Source organism: Linderina pennispora (genome assembly GCF_002104995.1).
Source record: "Linderina pennispora strain ATCC 12442 chromosome Unknown DL89scaffold_2, whole genome shotgun sequence".
NCBI lineage: Eukaryota > Fungi > Kickxellomycota > Kickxellomycetes > Kickxellales > Kickxellaceae > Linderina > Linderina pennispora.
The window spans coordinates 927,463-951,027 of record NW_024468250.1 but is presented as its reverse complement, the minus strand read 5'-3'; the positions used below and the strand labels follow the sequence as shown (position 1 = coordinate 951,027).

General features: G+C 55.0%; 9 protein-coding genes across 9 annotated transcripts; 5 read left to right on the top strand and 4 right to left on the bottom strand.

The window, feature by feature from the left end:
• Positions 1–3,484: 3,484 nt before the first annotated feature.
• DL89DRAFT_265201 (uncharacterized protein) lies at positions 3,485–3,758 on the bottom strand (the record flags this gene model as incomplete). The annotated part of the gene is made up of 1 exon (XM_040886556.1): positions 3,485–3,758. A coding segment is annotated over one exon (173 nt), but the record flags the coding sequence as incomplete, so codon positions are not given.
• A 1,182-nt stretch (positions 3,759–4,940) lies between these two features.
• On the top strand, positions 4,941–5,648 carry DL89DRAFT_265199 (uncharacterized protein). Its single transcript, XM_040886555.1, has one exon. The coding sequence runs from the start codon at positions 5,021–5,023 to the stop codon at positions 5,504–5,506; it is 486 nt and encodes a 161-aa protein (XP_040746381.1). The 5' UTR covers positions 4,941–5,020; the 3' UTR covers positions 5,507–5,648.
• A 1,858-nt stretch (positions 5,649–7,506) lies between these two features.
• On the top strand, positions 7,507–9,943 carry DL89DRAFT_255194 (uncharacterized protein; the record flags this gene model as incomplete). Its single annotated transcript, XM_040885323.1, has 2 exons — positions 7,507–8,174; positions 8,299–9,943. 2 exons carry the CDS (start codon positions 7,507–7,509, stop codon positions 9,941–9,943), a joined length of 2,313 nt encoding a protein of 770 aa, XP_040746380.1.
• Positions 9,944–10,248: 305 nt separating this feature from the next.
• On the bottom strand, positions 10,249–13,352 carry DL89DRAFT_320736 (uncharacterized protein; the record flags this gene model as incomplete). The annotated part of the gene is made up of 7 exons (XM_040891230.1): positions 11,966–13,352; positions 11,681–11,928; positions 11,304–11,435; positions 10,950–11,277; positions 10,760–10,897; positions 10,570–10,722; positions 10,249–10,539 (listed from the first exon to the last, which is right to left on the bottom strand). Exons 1-7 carry the CDS (start codon positions 13,280–13,282, stop codon positions 10,249–10,251), a joined length of 2,607 nt encoding a protein of 868 aa, XP_040746379.1. The 5' UTR covers positions 13,283–13,352.
• Positions 13,353–13,578: 226 nt separating this feature from the next.
• DL89DRAFT_220841 (uncharacterized protein) lies at positions 13,579–14,736 on the bottom strand (the record flags this gene model as incomplete). Its single annotated transcript, XM_040884477.1, has 1 exon — positions 13,579–14,736. The coding sequence occupies one exon, from the start codon at positions 14,734–14,736 to the stop codon at positions 13,579–13,581; it is 1,158 nt and encodes a 385-aa protein (XP_040746378.1).
• Positions 14,737–15,882: 1,146 nt separating this feature from the next.
• On the bottom strand, positions 15,883–16,284 carry DL89DRAFT_265196 (uncharacterized protein; the record flags this gene model as incomplete). Its single annotated transcript, XM_040886554.1, has 1 exon — positions 15,883–16,284. A coding segment is annotated over exon 1 (157 nt), but the record flags the coding sequence as incomplete, so codon positions are not given.
• A 551-nt stretch (positions 16,285–16,835) lies between these two features.
• DL89DRAFT_320734 (cytochrome P450) lies at positions 16,836–18,541 on the top strand (the record flags this gene model as incomplete). Its single annotated transcript, XM_040891229.1, has 2 exons — positions 16,836–18,305; positions 18,343–18,541. 2 exons carry the CDS (start codon positions 16,836–16,838, stop codon positions 18,355–18,357), a joined length of 1,485 nt encoding a protein of 494 aa, XP_040746376.1. The 3' UTR covers positions 18,358–18,541.
• Positions 18,542–19,257: 716 nt separating this feature from the next.
• DL89DRAFT_265194 (uncharacterized protein) lies at positions 19,258–21,549 on the top strand. The gene is given in 4 exon segments (XM_040886553.1): positions 19,258–19,897; positions 19,945–20,374; positions 20,394–21,059; positions 21,108–21,549. The coding sequence occupies 4 exon segments, from the start codon at positions 19,340–19,342 to the stop codon at positions 21,239–21,241; spliced, it is 1,788 nt and encodes a 595-aa protein (XP_040746375.1). The 5' UTR covers positions 19,258–19,339; the 3' UTR covers positions 21,242–21,549.
• A 711-nt stretch (positions 21,550–22,260) lies between these two features.
• Positions 22,261–23,529, top strand: DL89DRAFT_86487 (uncharacterized protein). The gene has a single exon (XM_040892182.1). It carries the CDS (start codon positions 22,440–22,442, stop codon positions 23,412–23,414), a length of 975 nt encoding a protein of 324 aa, XP_040746374.1. The 5' UTR covers positions 22,261–22,439; the 3' UTR covers positions 23,415–23,529.
• The last annotated feature ends 36 nt before the right edge of the window (positions 23,530–23,565 follow it).

Genomic DNA, 23,565 nt, shown 5'->3' with positions numbered 1-23,565 from the left:
TCGGCTAGAGGATGGCCCACCGCATGCGCTTGCGTCGTATCGCATGGGCCGGAAGCAATTGTCGGAATTGAAGGCACAGCTCGACGACATGTTAGCACAAGGCTTGATTCGCCCGTCATCGTCACCATGGGCTCATCCAATAATCCTCGTTGGAAAAAAGGATGGCTCTACCCGCATGTGTGTCGACTACCGTTTATTGAACAAGCGGACGATCAAGGACAAGTATCCGTTACCACGGGTCGACGATTGTCTGGACCAGATTGGTACTGCACGTGTGTTCTCTTCGCTGGACCTCCGATCAGGGTATCATCAGATCAGAATGGCCAACGACGACATCGAGAAGATGGCATTCACCACGCGCTATGGTGCGTATGAATTCTTGGTGATGCCATTTGGTTTGTGCAATGCTCCATCGACATTCCAACGGTTGATGAACATTGTACTTCAGCCATTTCTCGACAAGTTTGTCTTGGTATATCTGGATGATATTCTGATATACTCGGTGGATATGGAGACACATAGACAACATGTACGATTGGTCCTGGAGGCGCTGCGCAAGGCAGATCTGCACCTGAAGCCATCAAAGTGTACCTTCGCTGCCAAATCGGTACAGTTTCTGGGCCATATGGTGACTGACTGTGGGATTACGCCCTGTCAGGACAAGCTCGAAGCGGTTGAGAAATGGCCATTGCCGAATACAGCATGCGACGTACTGTCATTCCTGGGCCTTTGCTCATACTATCGTCGTTTTGTACCTGGATTTGCATCGATCGCTGCGCCGCTTTACCAACTGACCCACGAGCGGACCATGAAGGATGACGTCAACTGGTCTGCCAACGCACGGCTGGCTTTTGCAGCCCTTAAAAAGGCTGTGACAGCAGCACCCGTGCTGAAGGCGCCGGACTGGGACCGCCCATTTGTGATCGAGTCCGATGCAAGCTCTTTCGCGATTGGGGCTGTTCTAGCCCAGGCCTATGGCGACTTCCTACACCCGGTTGCATTTGCTAGTCGCTCCTTACGACCAGCTGAACGTAACTATTCGGCTCGAGAGCGCGAGATGCTAGGCATCGTCTATGCTTTCGAAACCTGGGAGTACATTGTACGCGGTTACAAGGTTACAGTCTATACTGACCATCAGTCCCTGATTGGTGTCTTCGCGGAGCAAAATCCCCATGGTCGCATAGCCCGCTGGCTAGAGCGCTGGATGAGCGTAGCACCCAAGGTCGTATACCTGAAGGGCCAGGCCAACGTGGTTGCTGACTCCTTATCCCGTCGGTTTGATCTCGCCACACTGGTGGCCACTACGAAGCAGGAATTAACACCTGTGGAGAAGTGGGAGCTGACAGCCCGAGCTCTGATACTGAAGCAACCACCGCCGGAGCAGGTGACTGAGCCAGAGGTCAACCGAGTACAACGTGCATTGCCCAACTTGCGACTGTCCAAGCAGAACATGCTGCTTATCAAGAAGCATAGGACCTGGCTTCCCATCGTAGAGGGGGAAAGAGCACGCATTGCGCTTGTCCAGGCCTATCACTTGGATTTCGCACATCTAGGTGTATCCTCAGTATACGGCTTGATGCGTCTGTGGCATTGGTGGCTTCATATGCGCTCATATGTGGAAGACATCATTGCCCAATGTCCAGTATGTCAGGCAGCGACTGCTGGCAGAGATGACAAGTCAAAGGCCCCGATGAATGCGCTAGTGCCGCCGGCTGAGCTATTTGTTCGCTGGGGCATTGATTTCATTGGCATTATGCCCCGCACATTGTCAGGAAACGCTTGGATTTTACTGGCGATCGAGCACACATCAAACTGGATCGTGGCTAAAGCTACAAAGGATGCTACAGCTGAAACGGTTGCCGACTTCATCTACTGTGAGATCGCACTCCAGTACGGTGCCCCAGTAGAGATCCTGTCTGATCGTGGCTCTGCATTCCTTAGTGAGGTCACAAGTGCTTACCTTCGCCGCAACCATGTTCGTCACCTCAAGACATCATCCTACCACCCACAAACCAATGGCAAGACCGAACGTGCCAATGGTGTGGTAGGCCAGATGCTATCGAAACTTGCGTTCTATGCCAAGCACCGCTGGGATCAATATCTACCCCAGGCGGTGTGGGCAACAAGAGTTCGAATGCATGCTGTGACGAAGTTGTCCCCGTTCTTCATGTTGTTCGGAAAAGAACCAAGGCTACCACTGGATAGTATGCCACCGGTCTCTTGGAACAACAAGGACAACCGTGATGTCTATGCCCAAGAAGTCCTCCGCTTGAGCAAGGTCAATTCGACCCGCCATATCGCTCGCGAACGTCAATTTGCCGCCGCACACAGAATGAATGAGGTTTATTCTAAGGCGACAAAAACGGGGAAACCCTATGACGTTGGACATTGGGTCAAGGTGAAGAATATGGCCAAGAAGAAGTTGGACCCTCCATGGCTCGGCCCGTATATGGTGTGGGAACGTGCTCCGTTCAACACATATAAGCTTGTGACGCCACAAGGATGCCGAGTTGCGGAACTGGTGCACCATGATCGTTTGAGCACGTGGACCACAGCGATGCCACCCAAGACCATGGTTACCAGGAAAGGGCTACCCCTTCTTAAAGAGGAGGATGATGTGGTGATCACACCACAGTCACTCAAAGCCAATGCTTATGCGACTCAGCCGATCACAGATGATGAGACTGATTCATCACCCTAGGCGAGGCCACATAGTTAAGGCTATAAAATAGACACTGGATCACTCCAGGAGTGACCCGGGAGGAATCATCTCTTCTTGTTTAATAATATCAACTGTCCCTATCAATTGATTAGTGCCTGGGCGAGTAGACGAAGCTTGTGACCTTTAAATAGGGTCGCGACACTATTGAATAAGGCCATATGGCTCTTCTAGCAGTCATGCAATATTTGTGGGTTTATTTTATAAATTGATTTGTCTTATAAATACATGTTAGTAGTATTTGGGCTACAATGAATATGGTCTGCATAGGCTAATTTAAGAGACTATATTGATGCTGACAGCCCTAAGAATTATGCAAAACTGAACAGCATCATTTCTCTTCTTGTTTTGCCTATTGAATTTCTCAAATGAATATTACCCGCAGCACTACTGCCATAAAGACATCACTTGGTGGTATTGGCTTCCGTGATTCTATGTTGCCTCAGCTAGAGCAATTTGTACACAGCGTCAATATCATCAAAGAGCATACATACATGCTTGCATGATGGATATTGCTCCATCAACTAGCTGACGATGATGCCTTTGACCCTGCAACATTTGCGAAAAAGGGATTTTTTCGTTCAATTTATTTATTTATCACAATCTGAAGGCAAAGACAGCCATGTCTACCGAGGATTTCGTCAACCGGAAGGACAAGTCAGAACTGTCGAGCGTAGATTCCTGTGATGTAGTTAGATATCATATTTATGTTAGAATCTCAAGATCCGATTACTGTGAACTACATAGTTTTTATCCTGTTGTTCTTTTTTTCGTTTTTTCTTCTTTTTGACTGTGCCACCTGAGCGATGGTATAAAACCTTTTCGCTCGCCTCTCCTTTCCTACTTCTCTTTAGCTTTCTTCATCAATATATATTCCTTGACTTTGACACCTTCTATTGCTGATACGCTCACAAAGCTCGCATATTTCGGGTTTAAGATACCATAGCTTGACAGTTTATTCAGAATCCGCGCTACACGAAAGTTACACACATACTCATATATAAGGTATCTTTCGCTACTCGTTTCTTATTTTTCTTTTGCCCTACACCACCCACCGTGTGCTTTAGACCTACAACATCATGAACCAGGCCTGTGCAGACCACAGGCTTGCCGCAAAACTCCGGAGCAAGTTCAGTCCAGATCCAGTGCTGATCATGGGTAATTGGAGTGCGCCGATGGCCCGACACCATGCGCCGATTCGTGGCAAGGGATGGCGCGACAAGTTCAAGCACCATGGCTTTGGAGTCTATCTGATCGACGAATTCCGGACATCGTCGATGTGCCCGTTCTGCTGCGAAAAGTCGCTGCAGACATTCCGGCATGTTCCCAACCCGCGGCCCTACCAGAGATCGAAGAACCCAACTGTGAAGTGCCATGGCCTTCTCCGCTGTACAGGCGAGTCATGTAAGCGGGCCATGGCACAATACAGGCGAGCCTATTCGTCTCGGCTCTTGAACCGCGATTTCGCAGCAGTTCTAAACTTCAGACTCATCTTCCAGTCACTCTGTGATTCAGGCAATATTCCTGAACGGTTCCGTCGTTCTACGGCCATTGCTGCCGATGCTTCCGGCACTACTCCGGCAACAAAGAGGCCGCGCAAGAGGCGTGCAGCAGCAGTGAACCAGCGCTGAAGCGCCTGCACTGAGCAGGCCATCAAGATGGGAGATGTCCATGATCGCCATTGCACCAACAACCATCCGACACGTTCAAATGATCGGCTTGCCATGATGCTTTTATCGACGTGTCAAATCATGCTGACTAGCAGCCGAGCTCGCATCGCGAGCAGAGCATTTCTAGTAATGAGATATCAGATGTCTAGCTCCAACTTCCTGGCGGCTAACCCCACCAGCTTATAGAATATGTAAAATCTGGACCATTCCAGTCTGCCGCTCCTCTTGATTCATGCTAGGCAAACCAGCACTGCTCTGCAACCGCCATCGGTTGAACCGAATATGACTGTTGGTACATTCCCCAACATTGTTACCACTGATGCTTATCGAAGTCGTTGAGGTAGATTGTTCAAGTATCTCTTGCAATTACTCGCAAGTGCGGCTGTTCGCAGTCTGTTTATTTTGTTCCCAAAGATTGCCACACACGCACCCTTATCGGTGACTGTGAGTGCCCATCACCTATGGTCAGCAACAGCAAGGGCTATATAATATCCAGCTATAGTCGCTGTATGAAGAGCTACTGCATGCGCTCTTCTTCTCCCTCTCCACAGCCCATTTTGCTTGCCTTGTCATTTATTGTATTGCTGGTTGTCAAAGCGAAACCCAAGGAAAAACGTACGTAATCCAGACAATGGCGGTTCCAAAGGCAAGCAAGGCACCGGCCCCTTCTTCACCCCGGATATGGCTGGCCACTGGCAAGCAGATGGCTGCAATTATTAGGAATATGCTGAGGCAACCCCGATCGGCATTTATGACTTTTGAAAAGTGGGCGGCGCCGTTGCTGGCACAAATGGGCGACACGACTGACTCCGCTTGTTCCCTAGAAGCCAGGCTGTCGCTGTTTGAACGGTGCATGGTGCAAGTGAAGCTGCAGTGCGGCAGGCGTCAGACATCTGCCAGGAGTGGGATTATATGTACTAGCGAAGACGGCGACATGCCCATTGGTTTCATCACCCTTGCTGACCGGGCAATGACGATGAATAACGTCACTACTATGACTGGTACGTGTTCACTGCACGGCCTGTATGGTATGTGGGCCCATGAATCACGCATGGTTACCCTAGTGGATAGCGATAGACGACCTACTCATAGGGCCTATTTGACGGTAATCCCTTGACACGCTTATGCGATAATACATATACCCGCTACTGAAAATAATCAATGCCTTGCACTTGTGGAGTAGCGAGGAACATCACTGGAGGTGGCCAGGGGTAAAGCGTGTCCTGTCCCAGTATCAAAATAGAAGGGAGGGCGGAGAAAATAGGTGGTATGCAGAGTGGATCGCTGTAGTAAGCCATGCAGTCGTCAGTGACAGTTTTACAATACGCTATGTTCACTCGAGCCTCGTGGACCTTGACCTGGGTCAGCAGCCATCTCCTCCGTTTTGCGAAAGATAATGTGCAAGGACATACACTTCGTTGATCCGAAACGGCGTTATTGGCTGGCGGCCAGTCCTGCAGCTGCAGCATGAGGAGGCCATCTGCAATGCTAGTGTGCTGCACGAGGAAGCGGGTACACCTAAGAGAACTGCATCTCGGCTCAGCCTGCATGCGCTTTGGAGGGGGAAATTGGGCATTCCTAGGTGTGGGCAGATTCTTGCCCAGCTTTGCTTCTTGTATGCAGACTCGATCCTGGGACAGGCGGTGCTGAATAATCAGCAGATTTGCAATCTTCCTCAGTGGCTCATTGCCAGAGCCCAGTAACAGCCCAGTGCAGGTCCCACAGACAACGCAGACTGGGCCATGGATCACAGGAGCACTGGGCGAACGTGGCACTAGAGTGGTGCTAGTCGGGATGCCGCAGTCGCCAAGTGGCATTGGCTTTTTGCGGAAATATGTGTTGCGGAGTATCTCTGGTGATCAGCAGAAGTGTGGCAGGAGGATAGCAACAGAGCCAAGACTCCGCCCTCCACCTGTCGGTGCCCGACCAACAGTATTCGTGGATGCGGACATCGGGACCTTGGCGTGGGGACGCCGATTATTGGCACAATGGATGATTTTTGACAGCTTGCCTGTCACAAACAGGCATGCCTCATGCAATAAGAGCAGAAATCACTGCACGCGGCAAGAGCATGGAGAGGGACATGGAGAGCGCAGGTACAGACCAAAAAACCAGCAGCATTTATTGCAACCAACCTGTAAGCGGCAGAATTCAGATCGAGGGATCGTCACGCTGCTAATTTTTTGCATGGTGTGGTTGGTTGACAAAAGGGTTTTTCCAAATGGCAGGAAGAATTGAGTAAGACATGCGATTGACCTGCTCTCCTCGCGGGACCCGACAGAGAAATCAGTCCACACTCCGGCCTGTCCTGCGCCCCACTGGCACAGCAAGCCCACTTCGCCGCCACAGGAAGCAGTGCCAGTCAAGGCAGCCAGAGGAAGCACAATGTTGGCTCCAGAAAAACTGGCCTGACAATGGAGCCATAGGGCTTCCGATGCCAGAGTTTGGAGCTGTGGCAGTGGACAGAGGAAGAGCGGAAATCCGGAGCACCAGGAGAGGGATGATTAGGTGACGGCAGTGGCCATGCCCGAAGCGAGCAGCAGCAGCAAGACAATGAGCGCTTTTGCCCCAAATTCAAATCAGCCGCTGCAAGGCTGGCCACGCCGTGCTTTGGAAGAATCTGTGGCCAGCTGTGTCCACGGCCACCAACAGCGAGTGAGCAGGCAGACGTGGGATGGCGGCAGCCTGGGCACAGATACGGGTGGGATGATTTTTTATTTTTCGCTTGCAGACCACCTTTTGGGGAGCGCGGTGAAGACCCAGAAAAATCACAGTGCTCGTTTATTTGCTTGCCACCAGAGTGTGCCGGTTCTCCGAGCTAGCTTTATCACCCGAGAAAACAAGCAGCAGCCCTTTTTTTGTCAGCGGTGCCCGGACGGAAGTGCGCGCTGACTTGGCGCCCTATCACCCGCCGACCACTGGGGATAGCTGGAGAGTGTCGCTTAGGAAATCCTTTTTCTCTTCTTTCTTTCCTCCATTATACTTTTTCTCCCTTCGTCCAATATCGGCTTATTCCCTAGAGTATTCTTCAACCCACGTTATTTTTCTGGAGCTTTCTGAATTCCGACCTCAGCCCCAACTTTACCCCCTTTGCAGGCGCACACTTACACACACACTATGCATGGAAAGAAAGCACTGGTAGAACGGAAAATACCGCTGCTCCGATCTTGCGAGCGGTGTCGGCGTCGCAAGCAGCGGTGCGATGGCGAGCAGCCCGTATGCGGGCGATGTGCTGCCCACAACGCTGAATGCAAGTATCGGCAGTCCGGGCGGTTCCGCAAGCGGTTCCCACAAGCCGCTGCCGCCGCCAATACAGCTGACACACCGGGGGGCGCGGTCTCTCCGCAGCAGTCCTCAGACGGATCACCTGGGCTGTCCTCACTGGACGGCAGCCCACTGGCTAAACGAGCCCGTCCGCTGATGGACCAAACACCGATGCTGTTCAGCGTGCCGGCGCTGACGCCATCCACCATGAGCAGCGTGTCGCCAGACTCGGGGATTCTGCTGACACCCGGCGTCGGGGAAGATCAGCCGGCTGGCCCGTCGATCGACCCGGTGGAAATTCTGAAGACGTGTGATCTGCCAGACTTCTCGCAGACCATCCCCGAGTCGACACTGAAGCAGATGTTTGCGCTCATCGGGCATGCAAACTGCGAGCCAATGCTGCCACCAAACCTCGATCTGCTGGACCCAAAGAACATGGCTGCCAACTGCACTAATCCGTATGGGATCCCAGATAGCCGGTACTTGAGCCCGTCGATTCCTGACTCTGGACACTACTGCAGGTGACGCCGCCCATGGGTGTACCATTTGCGCTGGTGGATCTTGTGCGGCGACACGGTATTGCAGAGTCGCCGAGGGATTCTGCACGAAATGCTGCGAGTGTCGTTTGTTGACTCGTCGATGAAGATCCGCACACGGCAATTCTGGACTACGCTGGAGCAAGGCAATATCAGCGACTTTGTGCTGTTTCGCGCACCTGGCTATTGCAGCGCATGAGGCACAGCTCTCAAGCCGGCCGGACCTGCAGGGAGTTAGTCCGTCGCTTGAGCCGGTGTGCTATGAGAAGGCGCTGCAGGAGTTTGACGGCGGCCGTGTTGTGCCGACAGTCGGGTCCTCGTACGCAATGCTGCTGCTCAGTGAATACGGCTACCAGTCGGGCAGGTACCCGACAATGCTGGAGATGGCAGAGAATGCTTTGGCCCTGGTCAAGCGCATTGTGCTCAGGGGCACCATGTATCCGTGGCGCGGTGCACAGCAGGGGAGCTGCGATGTCGAGTACGAGTATGTGATCTCGTGCTTCTGGAGCGTCTGGATGAGAACATTTACTGCGGCACAGGCGCTGACTAAGCGGTTCAGGCACACAAACTTGCTACAAATGCCCGATTATCCAAGGCACGACCTTTGCCACTACGCAGCCAATTCCACTGCTACCATCGGGCTGACGCCCGTCGACTGTGTCGAATTCCCGCCGGCGTCGTGCGCGCACCAATCTGGGTTCTCGTACGCAGCCACCACCTGGCAGTGTGGAGTGCTGAGCACGCATATGCACAACCTGTACATTGACTTGCTGGAGAAAAGGGGCTCTGCCGACCAGTACTTTGAGGCGCTGAAGGCCTGGGACAAGCGCGTGGCGGCTTTCCGTGCCAGTTGGCCACAGGAATGGGATGTGCAGATGGAGAAAATCCGCAACATGGGCGCAGAAATCAACAAAGTGAAATTCCACGACCGCGTGCCGCTCGACGGCAACTACTCACATCTCCGCAGGCGCCAGTACTCGCCGAGCCCGCTCCCGAATGGACCCCCGGACGTGCGCAATGTCGGATACCACATGTACTACCAGAATTCGGTAGATGCCGGGGACTCTTGGCTGCTGATCCTCCACATTATATACGAGTCGATGCGTCTGCGCACACACCGCATTGCCCTGGCGTTCCTGCACCGCGAAGAGAATAGGTCCCTGCATGGAATAATCGAAAGTGGAATCCTGTCGGCATCAGCACTGCCGCGGGTTCCCAAGGACCACAGGTACATTTCCGATGATCCAATGCACGATGCCTTGGTGTTCCACCAGAGCCGGTATGTGTGCCTCGACTCTGCCCGCAACCTGCAAGACATTTTCACGCTCGGTAACATGGTCGGCTTCCCACTCGACCGAATCGGCATCTGGATGGTATTCGCCATGGAGTACGTGATCTCGATCCAGTCTTCCCGCCTCTCCTCCCAGGACGTTGACACAAAGAGGGACGCCTTGCGTAGACTTGCCCGCCTGCTGCGCCAGCTCCTCACGCTGAAGCACTGGTCTGGAGCCCTGCTCGTCTTCACAAGCGTGGTCAAGCTGTTCATTGACCCAAAAAACACCATCAAGGGAATGACCGCCTATGTCGAGAACTCGCCGTGGGAGAGCAACCACATCCTGACTCTGCTGATGAAGGACATGGACATGGGCCCGCGCGAGTTCTGCGCCTACACGCTGCCTGTGGTGTACGCATCCATGCACATGTCGCCGCTGCCCACCAGCATGCGGATGCGGATTGCCTCGCTCATTTCGTGAAAAGTGGCACCCCCCCCCAAAAAGTAGTTTCAGCATACATTCTGCACTCCACCTTCTCTCGTTGCTTCCAATGCTTTAAAGAAAACGCTCTGTAATTTCGATAGAACCAAGCTGCCGGGTGCGCTGTAGAAGGTGAGCTAATAGAATTACAGTGCATGGCTGGTTTGTGGAGCCTGCAGCCCCTGATCTGGAAATCGGAAATGCACTGTGCGATCTGCCATTTCCGGATATCTCCAGACAAAGCGATTATGCTTGCTAATGCGTGCACTGCTTGCAGCCCCACCGTGCATTGCTATTTCCTGAATTCATTTCGGCAGACTGAGAGACTTGATCAGTTTACTGAGGTGCTGGTTCGGCGGCAGGCGCTTGGTGCTGTTCATCACTAGGATGGTGGCAGCCAGCAGCAAGTACGAGTTGGTCTCGTGCACTAGCGACACATGCGGATGGACGGTGGTCCACAGCGCCGTAACACCCAGAGCAATCTGCGCCACAGTCATACCAAGCATGGCATGGACAAACACCATCGCCGACCCAGGCAGCACCTGCCTGAGGCGCATGAACTTTATCCACGTCGCCACCGCCAACACGCCGGTGCCCTCGCCAAGCAAGCGATGGACTAGGGTGACTGCAGCCGGGTTCTCCCACACCCGCAGACCAGACGCAATGAGGTCGTCCCAGGACAGGGCGTTTTGGCCGGTCAGCGGCCAGTCCGGGTAGAACTGGCCAGCATTGGTGCTGGCCATGAAGACGCCAGCCATGCCAGCGCACACGATGCCGTGCTCGACCAGGACGGCGTAAAGGCGCGCCTGTCCGCACCTCTGGCCGCTCGAAGACCTGGCGGAAATGCGATGAGCGCAGGAGCTGGCCGGAGAGCAGACGGCGGGTGCGCAAGACACCTAGCCCGTAGATTAGCATGTCGGAGAACAGAAAATACCCAAGCGTCACCTGCCCCAGCTGCCAGCCGACCGAGGGCGCGCCAGAGTCCGCTATCCCCCGACCTCTGCACTTGGGCGCTAGCCGCAGCATACCCAAGGACCAGCGTGCCATTAGCTGCGATCCGTCCATACTCCTTGCGCGCAACATGGCGGCCACGCAGCAGAAACACCAGGGGCACAAAATACCCAGCGGCCAGGCACATTGTCAGGCTGCGGGAGATCATGACTGCCCAGTACTTTTGCTTAAACTCGTCCATGGATATCTGCGCGTGCTGCGTGCGGAAGTTTCCGGTCTGTGCGTATTCCAGGTACTTTTTCGTCCACTGCTCTTCGGAGCGCGGTATGCGGAAGGTCAGCACTGAGGGGGCCACCAGGGTCGCATCACGGGTGCGCACCAGGCTGTTTGCGGTTATTACGCCAGCGACAGGCCCGAGGTGAACAGCAGCCAGTTGCCGGTCGCTGCCGAGCTGACTCGCGACGGGTCGATTTTGGCAATCAGCGGGTCTGCTGCGCCAGAGTAGAGCCGGCGGCCAAACAGCCGGCGGCACACACCACCGCTCAGCAGTCTCTGTGTAAACATTATAGGTGGAAAAAGTAGAGGCTTTAATACAAAGGGGATAGAGAGAGCTTTGCAGGATTCGTTTTTGTTTACGATGAGCCAGGGGCGATTTGTCAGGCCAGATAGTCAGGTGATTGTATGCCGACCCCACCACTTCCGGGCTGGCCGGCAAGCCGACCTACGCAGTATCGGACAGGGGCACTCAGACGACAGGCGTCGCTCATTGCCCATCACCGCTCGGACCCTTCGTCCGACTCTTCCATATAATCCAGCAGCCAGCTCGGAATCAGCGGGAACACGCCAACCTGGCACTTGGGCAGCACATGCTGCAATGCCATCTCCAGCCCCGCAATCTCCAGCTCGCCATACACCTCCAGCGTGCGCAACTCTGCAAACTGCGCCAGGAATTTGAGCAGGTTGCTCTTAAACGTGTGCTTGTATTTCGGCAGCGTGCTGTGTGCAATGCTCAGCTGCGCCAGCCTGTGCGGCTTCTCCAGGAGTGCACGGGAATCGGCTCGTAAACTGAACGTTGCCCTCGAACGACGCCAGGTTCGGTAGACACGCCAGCAACTGCGTCAGCTGGTCGAACGTCAGCGCGTATGTGTTCAGCGCCAGGTGCAGCAGCTCATATTGCGGCTCATTGATGATCTGCACTGAGGGTGCAAATGGTCGCGGTGCTGCCGGAAACCCGGCGTCGTGGTTGTTATTGTACATGTCCTCGTAGGCCTCTGGCACCTCGATGCGCAGGTCGCGCAAATTCGCACACGTGGAAATGATTTGCCCGGTGGCATGCAGGTCCAGCGGCGGCGCCGGCACGTCGCTGTCAGCCAGACCCACGTCACTGCCGAGCGCACCCACACTGAGTGCTAGTAGCCCAGGTATCCTCTGTCCCAGCCCCGCCACATCGCCCTGTGACAGCCCGTCCACTGCCAGATACTGCAGGCTGCCCCATGTCCCAGATGTTAGCCGCGCACCCGCAAATTCAGACACCGTGTTGTGTCCGCTATTCGACGGGTACACGGACTCGCTAAAGTACAGCGACTGGAGCCTTGGGAACGCATGCCCATCAATCAGATCGGCTGACTTGTCGTCGCTGTTTGAAATTGCCAGCCGCGTCAACTGCGGGTACTCCACGGCGTACGGCGGCCGTATGCCCAGCGTGTCGGCCAGCCCCACTGAGTACTCGCCGATATTCAGGTCCGTCAACGTCTGGCTCGATCGCCGCACGAGTTCTGCCACTGACGTGATCTGTGCTGCTGGCCCATCCAAATACACGACGCTCAGCGCCCCGTACTGCGGCAAGGCAATCTGCGGCATCCCCGTCTGCACTGGCACGCCGTCCCCCAGCTTGCCGATGATCCGCAGCTCATTGACATGGACATACGGCTGCGCGAAAAACCGCTGCATCAGCGCGTGGTCGTCGGCCAGCCCCACCCAGATCTCCGTTGCCGCCCATAGCTGCCCATGCAGGAAATCTAGGATCCGCTCCGTGCATTCGAGGCTCTCCCGGTGCAAGCCGGTGAACTCGACCGAGAACATTTTGATATGCGACCACGACATCTGCGAGAGCTTGTCCACTGCCGTTAGCCATTGCAGGTCGGTGATTTCGCTGTCGTCGGCGATCAGTAGGCGTGAAAGGTACGGCTGGATCGCTTGAAACTGCGAAAACCGTCCCGATATTACGATGTCGGTGATTGCAAAGTACTCCCACACGCGCGCCAGCGCCAGCGGCCGGAGCCGCCGACTCACCTGCGAAAGCGTCCTCAAGTCGTCCTGCGCATAGTCCCACGATCGGAGATACTGCAGTATCTGCACTATTACGCTGTCCGGAAGACGGTCTATCATTAACACAGGCTCTTGTGAGAAGACAAGTAGATGAAAAAACGAGAGATGATCTGTAACCAGCTGCCAGCACCGACATTCAAGCTGTCTCTTCAAACAAAGCAGAAAAAAGCCGCATGAAATTTTTAATCAACGCAGCATCTGCGGATCACGATTTATGGCTGCCCCTGTTCACTAGCGAGGCTGCCCAGAAAAATTTTAAGGAAAAGCAGTTTGAATAAATAGTGGTATATGCATTGGTAGAAGTAACGAGGAAATGTATGAGCTATGTAAAGGGTTACCCGCAGTGAGGTGGGGGCTTACTGGTTGTTGACATCCTTTATAAGCGACTGGATCGCGTCAATGCTTCCCCAGACGCATGCAATCAAGCCGATAGCAACCACAACGAACATCCAGATCAGCTCGTACCAGGGAACCGAGCGCCATCCGTACAGCTTCAGATACACCACCACCGGCAGCACCGCCAGGATCATGCCGCACGACAGCGCGCCAATAAGCGACAGAATCGAGCTAAAGAACGGCAGGGCGACCGCGACCGCGCACACCACCGCGACCGTGATGGTCCGGTACGCAATACGCACAATCAGCTCCTTCTTCTTGCCCATGTGCGACGCCTGGATCCGGTACTTCTTCTCGATCTCCACAAAGAACGAGAACATCAGGATCGGACCCGCCATAATCACATGGATCATTACCAGGCCGACCGTGGCCTTGTTTGCGTTGTCGTGCGGGATTGAGTCAAGCAGCGGCGACTGCACATTGCGTCCATATGCCCAGTACCCGGCGCAGCCGATCAGAAGATACGCTGTGCCGCAGATTGTCATCGCACACATGATGACCAGCGGCCAGCGCCGCGGCTTCTTCATCGACGCCTCGACGTGCGGGTAAATTACCGAGCCCGCAAACGAAAACAGAATCGACGAGAGCGCCACCGGCACACCGCTGCCGATCGCCGAGTCGTGGAAGTGCGGGTACTCGGGGAACCGCAGCGACTGGATCGTGCCCACCAGAATCACCACGCACGAGGTCAGGAACCCAAACAGCGCCAGGATCGTGGCCTCCGTCAGGAACTTGAACAGCGCAACCGGAACCCACATCACCACTGCCAGGATCACAATCCATACGCGCTTGTCAATTGACGTGTGGTCCTCCACCAGCTGCTTCAGGAACTGCCCCGCCAGGATCATGTACAGACACGCTGTGCCCAGGGTGTACAGGTAGCTGAAGAACTCCATCACAAACTGTCCAATCCGTCCGTACGCTGCCCGCGCTGTGTCGGACGCAGAGTACAGCCGGTGGCCGGGCTTGTGGTAGAGCGACTTGATTGACAGATGCCCGGTGTACATTGAAATTGCAGCCGACAGGACGATGAACAGTACCCCGATCCAGCCGGTCTTGGAGAACGCGTAGCTGATCTGGAGGCACCCGGATCCGATGACTACGCACACGACGTTCATCACCGACTTGGCGAAGCCAGACGTGCGCGGCGGCATGTTCTCGGCGTCGCCGTCGCCAAACCCTGACGATGCAGCGATAGCTGCCTCATCGACATACTTGTCGCCAGTGACGGATGGAGGATTGGAGCCGTCGAATCCCGGCTTCTCGTGGGCAGGCGAGCTGCTGTCTTGTGACGGGCTTGAGGTCTTGCTGAAGAGCGAGCGAAGCATCTTGTGTGTCTGGTCTATATTTTTCTGACACGGTGGAAGACGAAGAACCCAAGTGGAGAGAGCGAGACCAGGTGGGAACTTGAAAGACTAGAATTACTATTAGAGGAAGGTCGATTGCAGTATTTAGTAAAAGTACAGACAGCAGAGGGGGTGGTGCGTGGTGGGCGAAACCTCCTATTTAAGTGTTTGGGTTTCAGGTTCCAGAGGAGTCCGCCTGGTTCCTGCCAGGGCGAGGTGTGCGGTGCTGCTGGCGGTGGATGACAAAACGGGCTCCTGGAGATGGGGGTGCGACGTTGGCAATGACTAAGAACGACCGCTCGCAGTGCTAGGCCGCAGTGTGGAAATAGCATTTTCAGCGGCTCTGGAGCCCCCAAAACCCAAAAGAGGAATCCTCCGAGTATAGCTTCTACTGTACCACCTTCCGTATTCGCTGCAATTTATGGACTAGCCCACTCCGTTTTTCTACAAACATGACACTGTCCATAAAAAATAGCGGAACAATAACGCGCATGTCCTGCACACCACCGGCCATGCCCTAAAACCGCTACTGCATGAGACTCGTTATCGCATGCACATACCGCAGAGCCGTGGGTAAGTCCGTCGGCAGATCATGAGGTCACACGCTGGGCCGGTCCTGCGCTTTGGAGCGTCAATCGCTGGGCGCTCGATGGCATTGCAGGCGCTGATTCCTGCCGCGAACCAAATCACTCGTGAATGCCGAGATTAAGAATGCACATACCTACCTCTGCTATCGCAAATTATCGCCAATTCTCTGATCGTGCACGGCCGCGGCTATTTTGGTCCAAAAATCAAGGCTGCCCGCAACTGTTGGGAGCTTTTTATAGCCTGCTGACAGAGATGAGGGGCAGAAGCGGAGGGAGGGTAGGGGTGAGCGGATGGGTGGATAAGAGAGGAAGGGAAAGAGGGCAAAGGAGCCACGTATTTAAACAGATGTGCACCAAAATGAAATGGGTATTTAACATCTTTGGTACCGGCCGTAAATAAAAGATGGTATCACACACCCATCCATCCACCAGCCAACCAACCAACGAGCCCCCACACCAGTGACCAGCTTGGCAGGCCAACCGGCTAGACCGACCTTCAAAGCGGCGGTGAGAGTATCCGGAATGAGCCTCATTACCGGCCCCATCCACCATGTCGGTTATGCCAGTGCTCCCCCTTTCTCCCCAGGGATATCGAGCTGGGCCGTGCAGGGTGGCGCGATCACCCATGCGGGGAAGAGGGAGCTGCGGCGCCAGGGCCGGATGGCGCGTTCACAAATGCGAAATCATCGGGTTTTCCATCCGATGCTGAGGATATCGTGCAGCATGTATTTTTATAACGTTGATTTCTCCATGAAATGAAGTCATGCTGGCTGATTTTCTCATGATGCGGTGCTGCGGATGTCTCTACGTCAATGCTAGTGATCAGGCTCCGGGTTTCAACTTGTCACTAGGGCCTTGTCAACTCTACTACAGTACGTGCGCTGATTTTTCGACACAGGATTGGTGGTGCGCAGGTATAAAATGCGCAAACGCTGGCCGACAGCACTGCAATGTCTCACCACCAACTGCATCGTCAACCACGTTATATCTCACTCCCTGCCCACACTCACACCATCACCAAGCGACTGTTTCTAGGCATTCACTCTCCAGGAATCACTCGCAGCCGCTCTATTATTCAACGCGTATTTCTAGACTTCCATTCGCTCTTCTTCGCCTTAAGACACTCCACGCACTGTGCAATCCCTGGACAAGCCATCTGATTCATAGACGTGCCCACACCCTATATTAATTATTATTATTGCTATTATCTATCGGGAATCGCCGGTACCCCTTGCCAAAACGCCCTCCAAATCATCGTCAGCCTATTGCCCATTTCCGGATACAATGCCGCTGCTTATTGCAATTTCCATTTTCGCTGCTATCTCCTACATTCTGTACACCGTGGTGTACGCTCTGTACCTTTCCCCCTTACGTCATATACCCGGTCCGCTCCTGGCCCGTATCACGCCATTACACGACAAGGTGCTGCGACTGCTTGGCCTGCGAACGGAGGTGTGTGAACGAAACTTCCGCAAATACGGCGACATCTATGTGATCTCGCCCACCTCGGTGTCCATCTCGAACCCGCACGACTGCTCGACTGTGCTGGCCACGCACAGGTTCACCAAGTCGGCCGAGTACGACAAGATGGTGATCTCGCACCCGACCACCTTCTCGACACGCGATCCGCAGATGAACAAGATGCGCCGGCACCAGATCGGCCCTGCCTTCAACCCCAGCTACCTGCGCGAGATGGAGCCGCAGATCCTGGAGCACGGCATCCTGGCGCTGAAGCAAAAGTGGGACAGCCAGCTGGACCGCGCTGTGGGGCACGACATCGAGGTCGTGTATTCTGTTGATTTTCTGCTGGCCACCTTTGACGTTATCGGCCTCCTTGGCTACGGCCAGTCGTTCCACGCACTCAAAAACAACGACACTCGCGTTGTACGCTGGGCCCGATCGACAGTAAAGCTCGCGTTGTACATGGCGGTTTTCCCGCCTATCAGGATGTGGCCGTTCTGCGGACTGATCAGCGAGCAGCTCAACTATATGAATGAGTGCACCCGATTTGGCCAGGAAACCATCCGGGCTCGCAAGTCGGCGGCGTCGCACAGCAACGGCGATAAACCGCGCGATGTCCTCCAGTCATTCATCGATTCCGAGGACCCAGGGTCCAAAACCCGAATGACCGCGGACCAGGTCGAGGCTGAGGTGCGCATGCTGCTGCTGGCAGCAACCGACACCACCGCGCTGACACTTACGTGGACGCTGCATCTGCTGCTTCTGCACCCCGATGCATACAAGCGGGCTGTCAGCGAGATTCGCAGCCAGTTTGCCTACGACGAGGTCATCCGCTCGTCAGGCGCGCGCGCCAAGTTGCCGTTCACAGAGGCCTGCATCTACGAGGCAATGCGCCTCCGGCCAGTCTCGGGACAGAACTTCACACGCGATGTGCCCAGCGGCGGAGTTCAGCTGCAGGGCCACTACATCCCAGCAGGGTTCACTGTTGGCGTCAATTTTGCAGGCCACTGCTTGCACCCCACCCTGTGGGACAGCCCCGAGCGCTTCCTCCCCGAGCGCTTCCTGGACAGCCCAAAGGCCAAGCAGACCCTGATCACCTTTAGCGCCGGCGCCAGGGCGTGCCCCGGGAAAGCACTCGCCTGGATGGAGATGCTCACGCTGCTGCCAAACATCCTGAAGGACTACGACCTGTGTCTGCCCAAGGGTGCGCTATTTACGCCCGACAACATTGACCCGGCAACGGGAGATCCGGCTATCATGCCGCGGACCCACTCAGGTGACGGCCCAGCCAAAGTACCCGGACCGCGACTGCCGTGTGCTCGTCAGCAAGTGCAGCAGCTACTAACCTTACCCAACGGAACGTACATTGAAGCTGCATCGATCGGCCATGCTAGGCTTTGTCGCCCTATTGTTGGGCAACTATGTATCGCACGTTGCCACCGCTTTTGAAGCAATCGGTTGGGCGATGACATGTGAATACCATTCTGAGGCACCGCCGCCATGTATAAAAATAAATGACTTTAACAGAGGCTGGAGGTACGCTGAGGCAAGGATGCAGGCTGATGCATTGTATTGGAGACATTGAGCAAAGAAAAAAGTCAAGCTCCACAGCCGCCCTGCATTGCTAAAGATAGCCTGTGCATGGAGTCAAGCATTGTTACCGGCTTCTACAGCATCGGCACGCTGGGTCGATAGAGTGGGAGACTGCTTACTTGCTCAACACCCGCCTATGGCAGCTGGGTCGGAGTTTCATTCTGTGCAGCGGCTCTTTCACGCATGCACGGAGATGCGTACTTTTTCAGAATGTTTAATACACATGGCTGTGTTTGGCAACTGATTGCCAGCGGATGTAGAGATTGGGGGGTAAACTGAGGCAATCGCCAATATAAAAAGGGCGTTTGTTTATTCTTTTTCTCTACATAGCATGCTTTGGCTGAAGGAGTCGCCCAAATCCCTTTCAACCACTCCAGCGCCGCTGTGGATCGATGATTCGACTGCATGTAGCCATCGAATCGCCACCTGTATCCGTTTGTTTCATGCATACCTGGCAATCCCAGCACACTGTAGCATGAAACAAGACGCGGATCTGAAACCTCCGCCCAGGACTCCTGCCACAATGTTCCGCTGCACTTCATATAAGCGTCCCAGCTCCCCCCTTCTGGTTCAGGTCAACATCCTGTTTCCGCTATTCTCGTTTAATTCTCTTTCCTCCTATCATTTCATCCTTCTATCGATATTTCCTGCTGTATATTGCCACCCTGTTTCATAGCTTGATATCCACCTGTTAGTACTGCTAATCGCACAAACATCATTATACCCACATAAAAATGGTCAACAAGCCTGTCCCATGGGATGACGACCCAGCCAGTGTGATGTCTGGGTCACAGATGAAGACTCGCGAGATTGTTACATTCACAATCATGGGCGTCTATATCGTCTTTGTCGTTACTACCCTTGTCATGTTCCTGCGGCGCTCACTCAGACAGCGTGAAACAGAGCTGGTCAACCGCTCGGTCGCGCTCGTCACAACACAGGCAGTCGGCTGTCTGCTAGCCGGTCTGCTGGGGCTCATCAGCACGGCTGTCACACTATACCCGTGCGCGATCAAGCTTTGGCTGTTCAACATCGGGCTGTCGCTCATCGTGCTCTCGCTGACAGCACGCTCGGCCCAGCTCATCGTTACATCGCGGACCCACGAAATTAAGTCAAAGCTGAGCACGATCACCAATGTGCCGGTAGCGCCGACGGCGATCCCGCTGTCGTGGGCGGCCGAATTCGATGCATTGCCGGCGCAGTATGACAGCGTGTTTGGAGCATTTGGCAGTGACGACAAGTTCGAGCTGGGCGGCATGGAGAATTCCGGCCAGCTGCAGGAAGCCGACAGCGTGGAGCAAGCACGTCCTTCGCAAGGATCTGCTAAAGTATCTCGAAGCTGCAGCACTACGTGTCCGACAAGGCGCTGATGATGTACATCGCTATTGCCATGGTCCTTATCGTCATCCTGACTGTCGTCATCAACGTCCTCTCTGACGATTTCTCCATCAACCCGACCAGCATCTCGTGCGTTGCGGCCTGGGGGTACTATCCGGTTATTGGGCTGCTGGCCACATTCCTGGTGTTCCTTTGCCCAGTGCTGCTCATTAAGGTCTGGCGGCTCGAGGACGCATACGGTATCCGCAACGACCTGTTTATCTGTGTCTGCTTTGATGTGGCCAATCTAACGCTGGCCTTGGTGTGGGAGACCAAGCTCGCCGCTCCACGGCTGATTGTGTCAGGCCTGTTCTTCATCTGGGTCAGCGCAACAGCCAAGCACGTTGTTTCGGTCGTGGTCCCACTCGTGCGCGCACACAGGCTGGCCAAGCGTGCCTGCCAGCCTCACAGGCTCTAGCAACGAGCTTGTTGTTGAGCAGCACCAGACTCTGGAGACCCCGCGCAGCTCAGTGCTCGGCAAGAAGTCGCATCCGAACATCGTTGTTGGGACCAAGCGGCGCGACTTTGAGATGCTGCTCGACGACGACTTCCAGTACGACAGGTTCCGCAGCTTTGCGGCGTCGTGCTTCTGCGCGGAGCTGGTCGCATTCCTGGACGACTATCAGATGCTCAAGGCGGTGACCCTGACGGCCCTTGAGAGCAGCAGCTTGATGAGCGGCGCCGATACCCCCGAATACCAGTCGTCGATCGACGACGGGCACGTTCATTCGTCAGGCCACACGCTGAGCTCTGCCAAAGGCAATGGCGGCGGCCGATTCTCCGGTGGCTTTGGGGGCAAAAGCAAACAAGCCCGCAACCAGCCGCTCAAGCTCCGGACCAACGCGGTCGTCAGCATCCTGGAGGCCGCGCGCCTCGCCTTCCCCACATACCGGCTGTCCCCATCAACTGAGTTCCCGGCGTCGGTGCAGGACCGGTTCGTGCTCTTTGTGTCCAAGTTCATCCGCCCCGAGTCGCTGATGACAGTGAACATCCCTGGCGCCATCATCCAGGACATCTACGCACACCTCAACCGCCGCGAGCTCGCCTCTGACCATCCTCGATCGCGCCAAGGACGAGGTGCTGAGCCTGCTCTACACCGATGTGTATGTGCGCTACAGGGCCAAGGCGATGAAGTGAGTTCCGTTGCACGCAGTCCCAGCCCGACACCTGCCGCTTTTGTGCGAATGCCACTCGACCAGTTTTTCCTTTTGGACGCTCCCTCCGACGATCCTCCGTGCAGATTGTGGCCCCGCCAATAGGGTGCTTTGTCAGGACTGTGCCTCAGCTACACAGCCTTCTGCCGCTATTTGTGCGATTTACATACCTGTCAGCGCATCCGTTGGCCATCTTCTTTGTTGTGAATGGCGATTGCAGTCGATTTTATTGCAGCTCATCTACCCATCCGAGAGCCGCCCCAAGGCACTGTGCACGACGCCGCCTCCGCGTTCCTTGGAAAGAAGTCCCAGGCGGCGGTCGGGACTGGCAAAACAGATGGCTGCATCGGCCCATTTGGCTGGGGAAGGCAGGAAATGGAATGAGCGCAAAAGAAGGTTAAAGTCTGTTGTGGTTTTTCTAACGCCGTCCCGATTGCATGTCTGGCTGCTTTTTTGCCGGCAGCCCCAGGCAAAAGCCCATTTCCCTGTTCTGCTATATTTTGCCTTCCCTTTTCCCTTGCCGCTTTGTTTCCCCTTTAGCCCCTTTGCTATTTACATATTTTGCATTATTAATATTGCCCTCTTTCCGCTCACATCGCCGATATGGGCTGCCCCGTCCACATTCAATCTGGACGATGTCATCAGCCCGCGATCGCGCAAGATCCGCGAGATAGCCATATTTACTCTGCTCGGCGTCTACACAATACTTGTCGCCGCCACAATGTATCTGTTTATCCGGCAGTCCAAGGCGCGCCAGGGCCGCGATCTTGTCAAGCGCTCTGTCACACTTGTCTCTGTGCAGACCGCGGGCGGGTACCTGGTTGGACTGCTCGGCCTCTTGAGCACAGCACGCGCCGACACGCCCTGCATAGTCAAGCTCTGGCTGCTCAACTGCGGCATGACGCTGTTCTCATTGGGCGTCATGACGCGCGCCTGGCACTTCATCGTGCAGGCCAACCTGCACAACCTCAAAAGCAGGCTGGCTGCCGAAATCGCCGAGACCAACTAGGGCCAACATGGAGCGCAGCGGCTTGCAGCTGCAGCACGAGAACAGCACGTATGCTGGAACCGTAACCCCTATGACGCCATCGCTCAAGAGCAGCCTGGTATTCGACGAGACATCCCTGAGGCACCCGTACCACATGCTGCCGACGCACAGGTCAGCAACCGGCGACGCAGCCAGTGTGCTGGGCGGCGCCTGCCTGCCCGCCCATTCCCGCAAGCTGCAAAAGAGACTGCAAAAGTACATGCGGCTGCAGCCGTTTGCTACGAGTCGCGCACTGCTGCTTTTCGTTGCGGCTTCATGACATGTATAGTAATTATGACCGCCGTGTTCAGTGCGGCGACGCCGTTCTACTCCATCCACCCCCTGAATCGCGTGTGCGGTCTTGACTGGCCCGAGCTCCCGGTCCTCATCATGCTGGGCATTGCGCTTGTAGTGATCTGTCCGATCCTGCTCGCACAGGTGTGGGGTCTTAACGACGCTTTTGGCATCAAATACGACCTGATCATGTGCGTGACGCTGGCCGTCTTCGATATGGTGCTGGCTATGGTGTGGGAGGTCAAGCTGAAGCGCATCCGGCTTATCTTTTCCGGTCTGTTCTTTGCCTGGCTCAGCGTCATATGTGTCCACATCACCTCGGTGGTGGTCCCGCTTGTCAGGTCGCGCAAACTTGCGCGCCGTCTGCACTCGTCCTGGCCTGAATCCAGCTTCGAATCAGCACTGGCCGCCCCCTACTGGCGACCAGCGGCTGCTGGGCTTACGCACGCCAGGGGATTCATCGACATGCTCGAGAACCCGATCCAGTATGAGGAGTTCCGGCGATTCACTGCCCAGTCGTTCTGCTCAGAGCTGACCTCATTCATAGATGACTACCAGCTCATCAAGGCGTATACCGTACGCGCCTTTGGTACCACATCCAAGGCCGACACCATTCCTGACAAGCCCCAGGCAGTTGATATCAGTGAAGACACTGAGGAGGAAGAGGAGTCTGTCCTTGGCCGTCTGTTTGGCAGGCGGAACCACCACATCTCGGTGAGCCAGCCGATCAAAAACACGGTGCTGCACACCAGTGTAATCCACGGCATCTATGATACTGTCGTCGCCCAGTGCCCGCAAAAGCACATCCGCAAGTCCACAGCAGTTCCCAAACACCGTGGTCAAGCGCGTCAACGCATTCATCGGCGTGTACGTTCGTCCCGACGCTGGCATGGCAGTCAATCTGCCGGGAGCGCTTGTGGACGAGGTTTTGCGCGCCCAAGAGAGCCGGCAATATGAGCGATTTCGATGCTTGACCAGGTCAAGAACGAGACCATCCGGCTGCTCTACACCGATGTCTATGTGCGGTACACGGCGAAAGCAGTCGTCTATCATGTAGAAACCTCCTTCATTAAAAACACCCGTACTTGATCCAAATACATTTTGTAAC

What these genes read in the sequence shown, in the direction of transcription:
- DL89DRAFT_265199 (XM_040886555.1), top strand. Translation starts at nt 5,021, where the DNA reads ATGGCGGTTCCAAAGGCAAGCAAGGCACCGGCCCCTTCTTCACCCCGG.
- DL89DRAFT_265194 (XM_040886553.1), top strand. Translation starts at nt 19,340, where the DNA reads ATGGTCAACAAGCCTGTCCCATGGGATGACGACCCAGCCAGTGTGATG. An exon ending in AGCTGCAGGAAGCCGACAGC is followed by an intron (nt 19,898 to 19,944) that starts GTGGAGCAAGCA and finishes AGTATCTCGAAG; the next exon opens with CTGCAGCACTACGTGTCCGA. An exon ending in TCGATCGCGCCAAGGACGAG is followed by an intron (nt 21,060 to 21,107) that starts GTGCTGAGCCTG and finishes TACAGGGCCAAG; the next exon opens with GCGATGAAGTGAGTTCCGTT.
- DL89DRAFT_86487 (XM_040892182.1), top strand. Translation starts at nt 22,440, where the DNA reads ATGACATGTATAGTAATTATGACCGCCGTGTTCAGTGCGGCGACGCCG.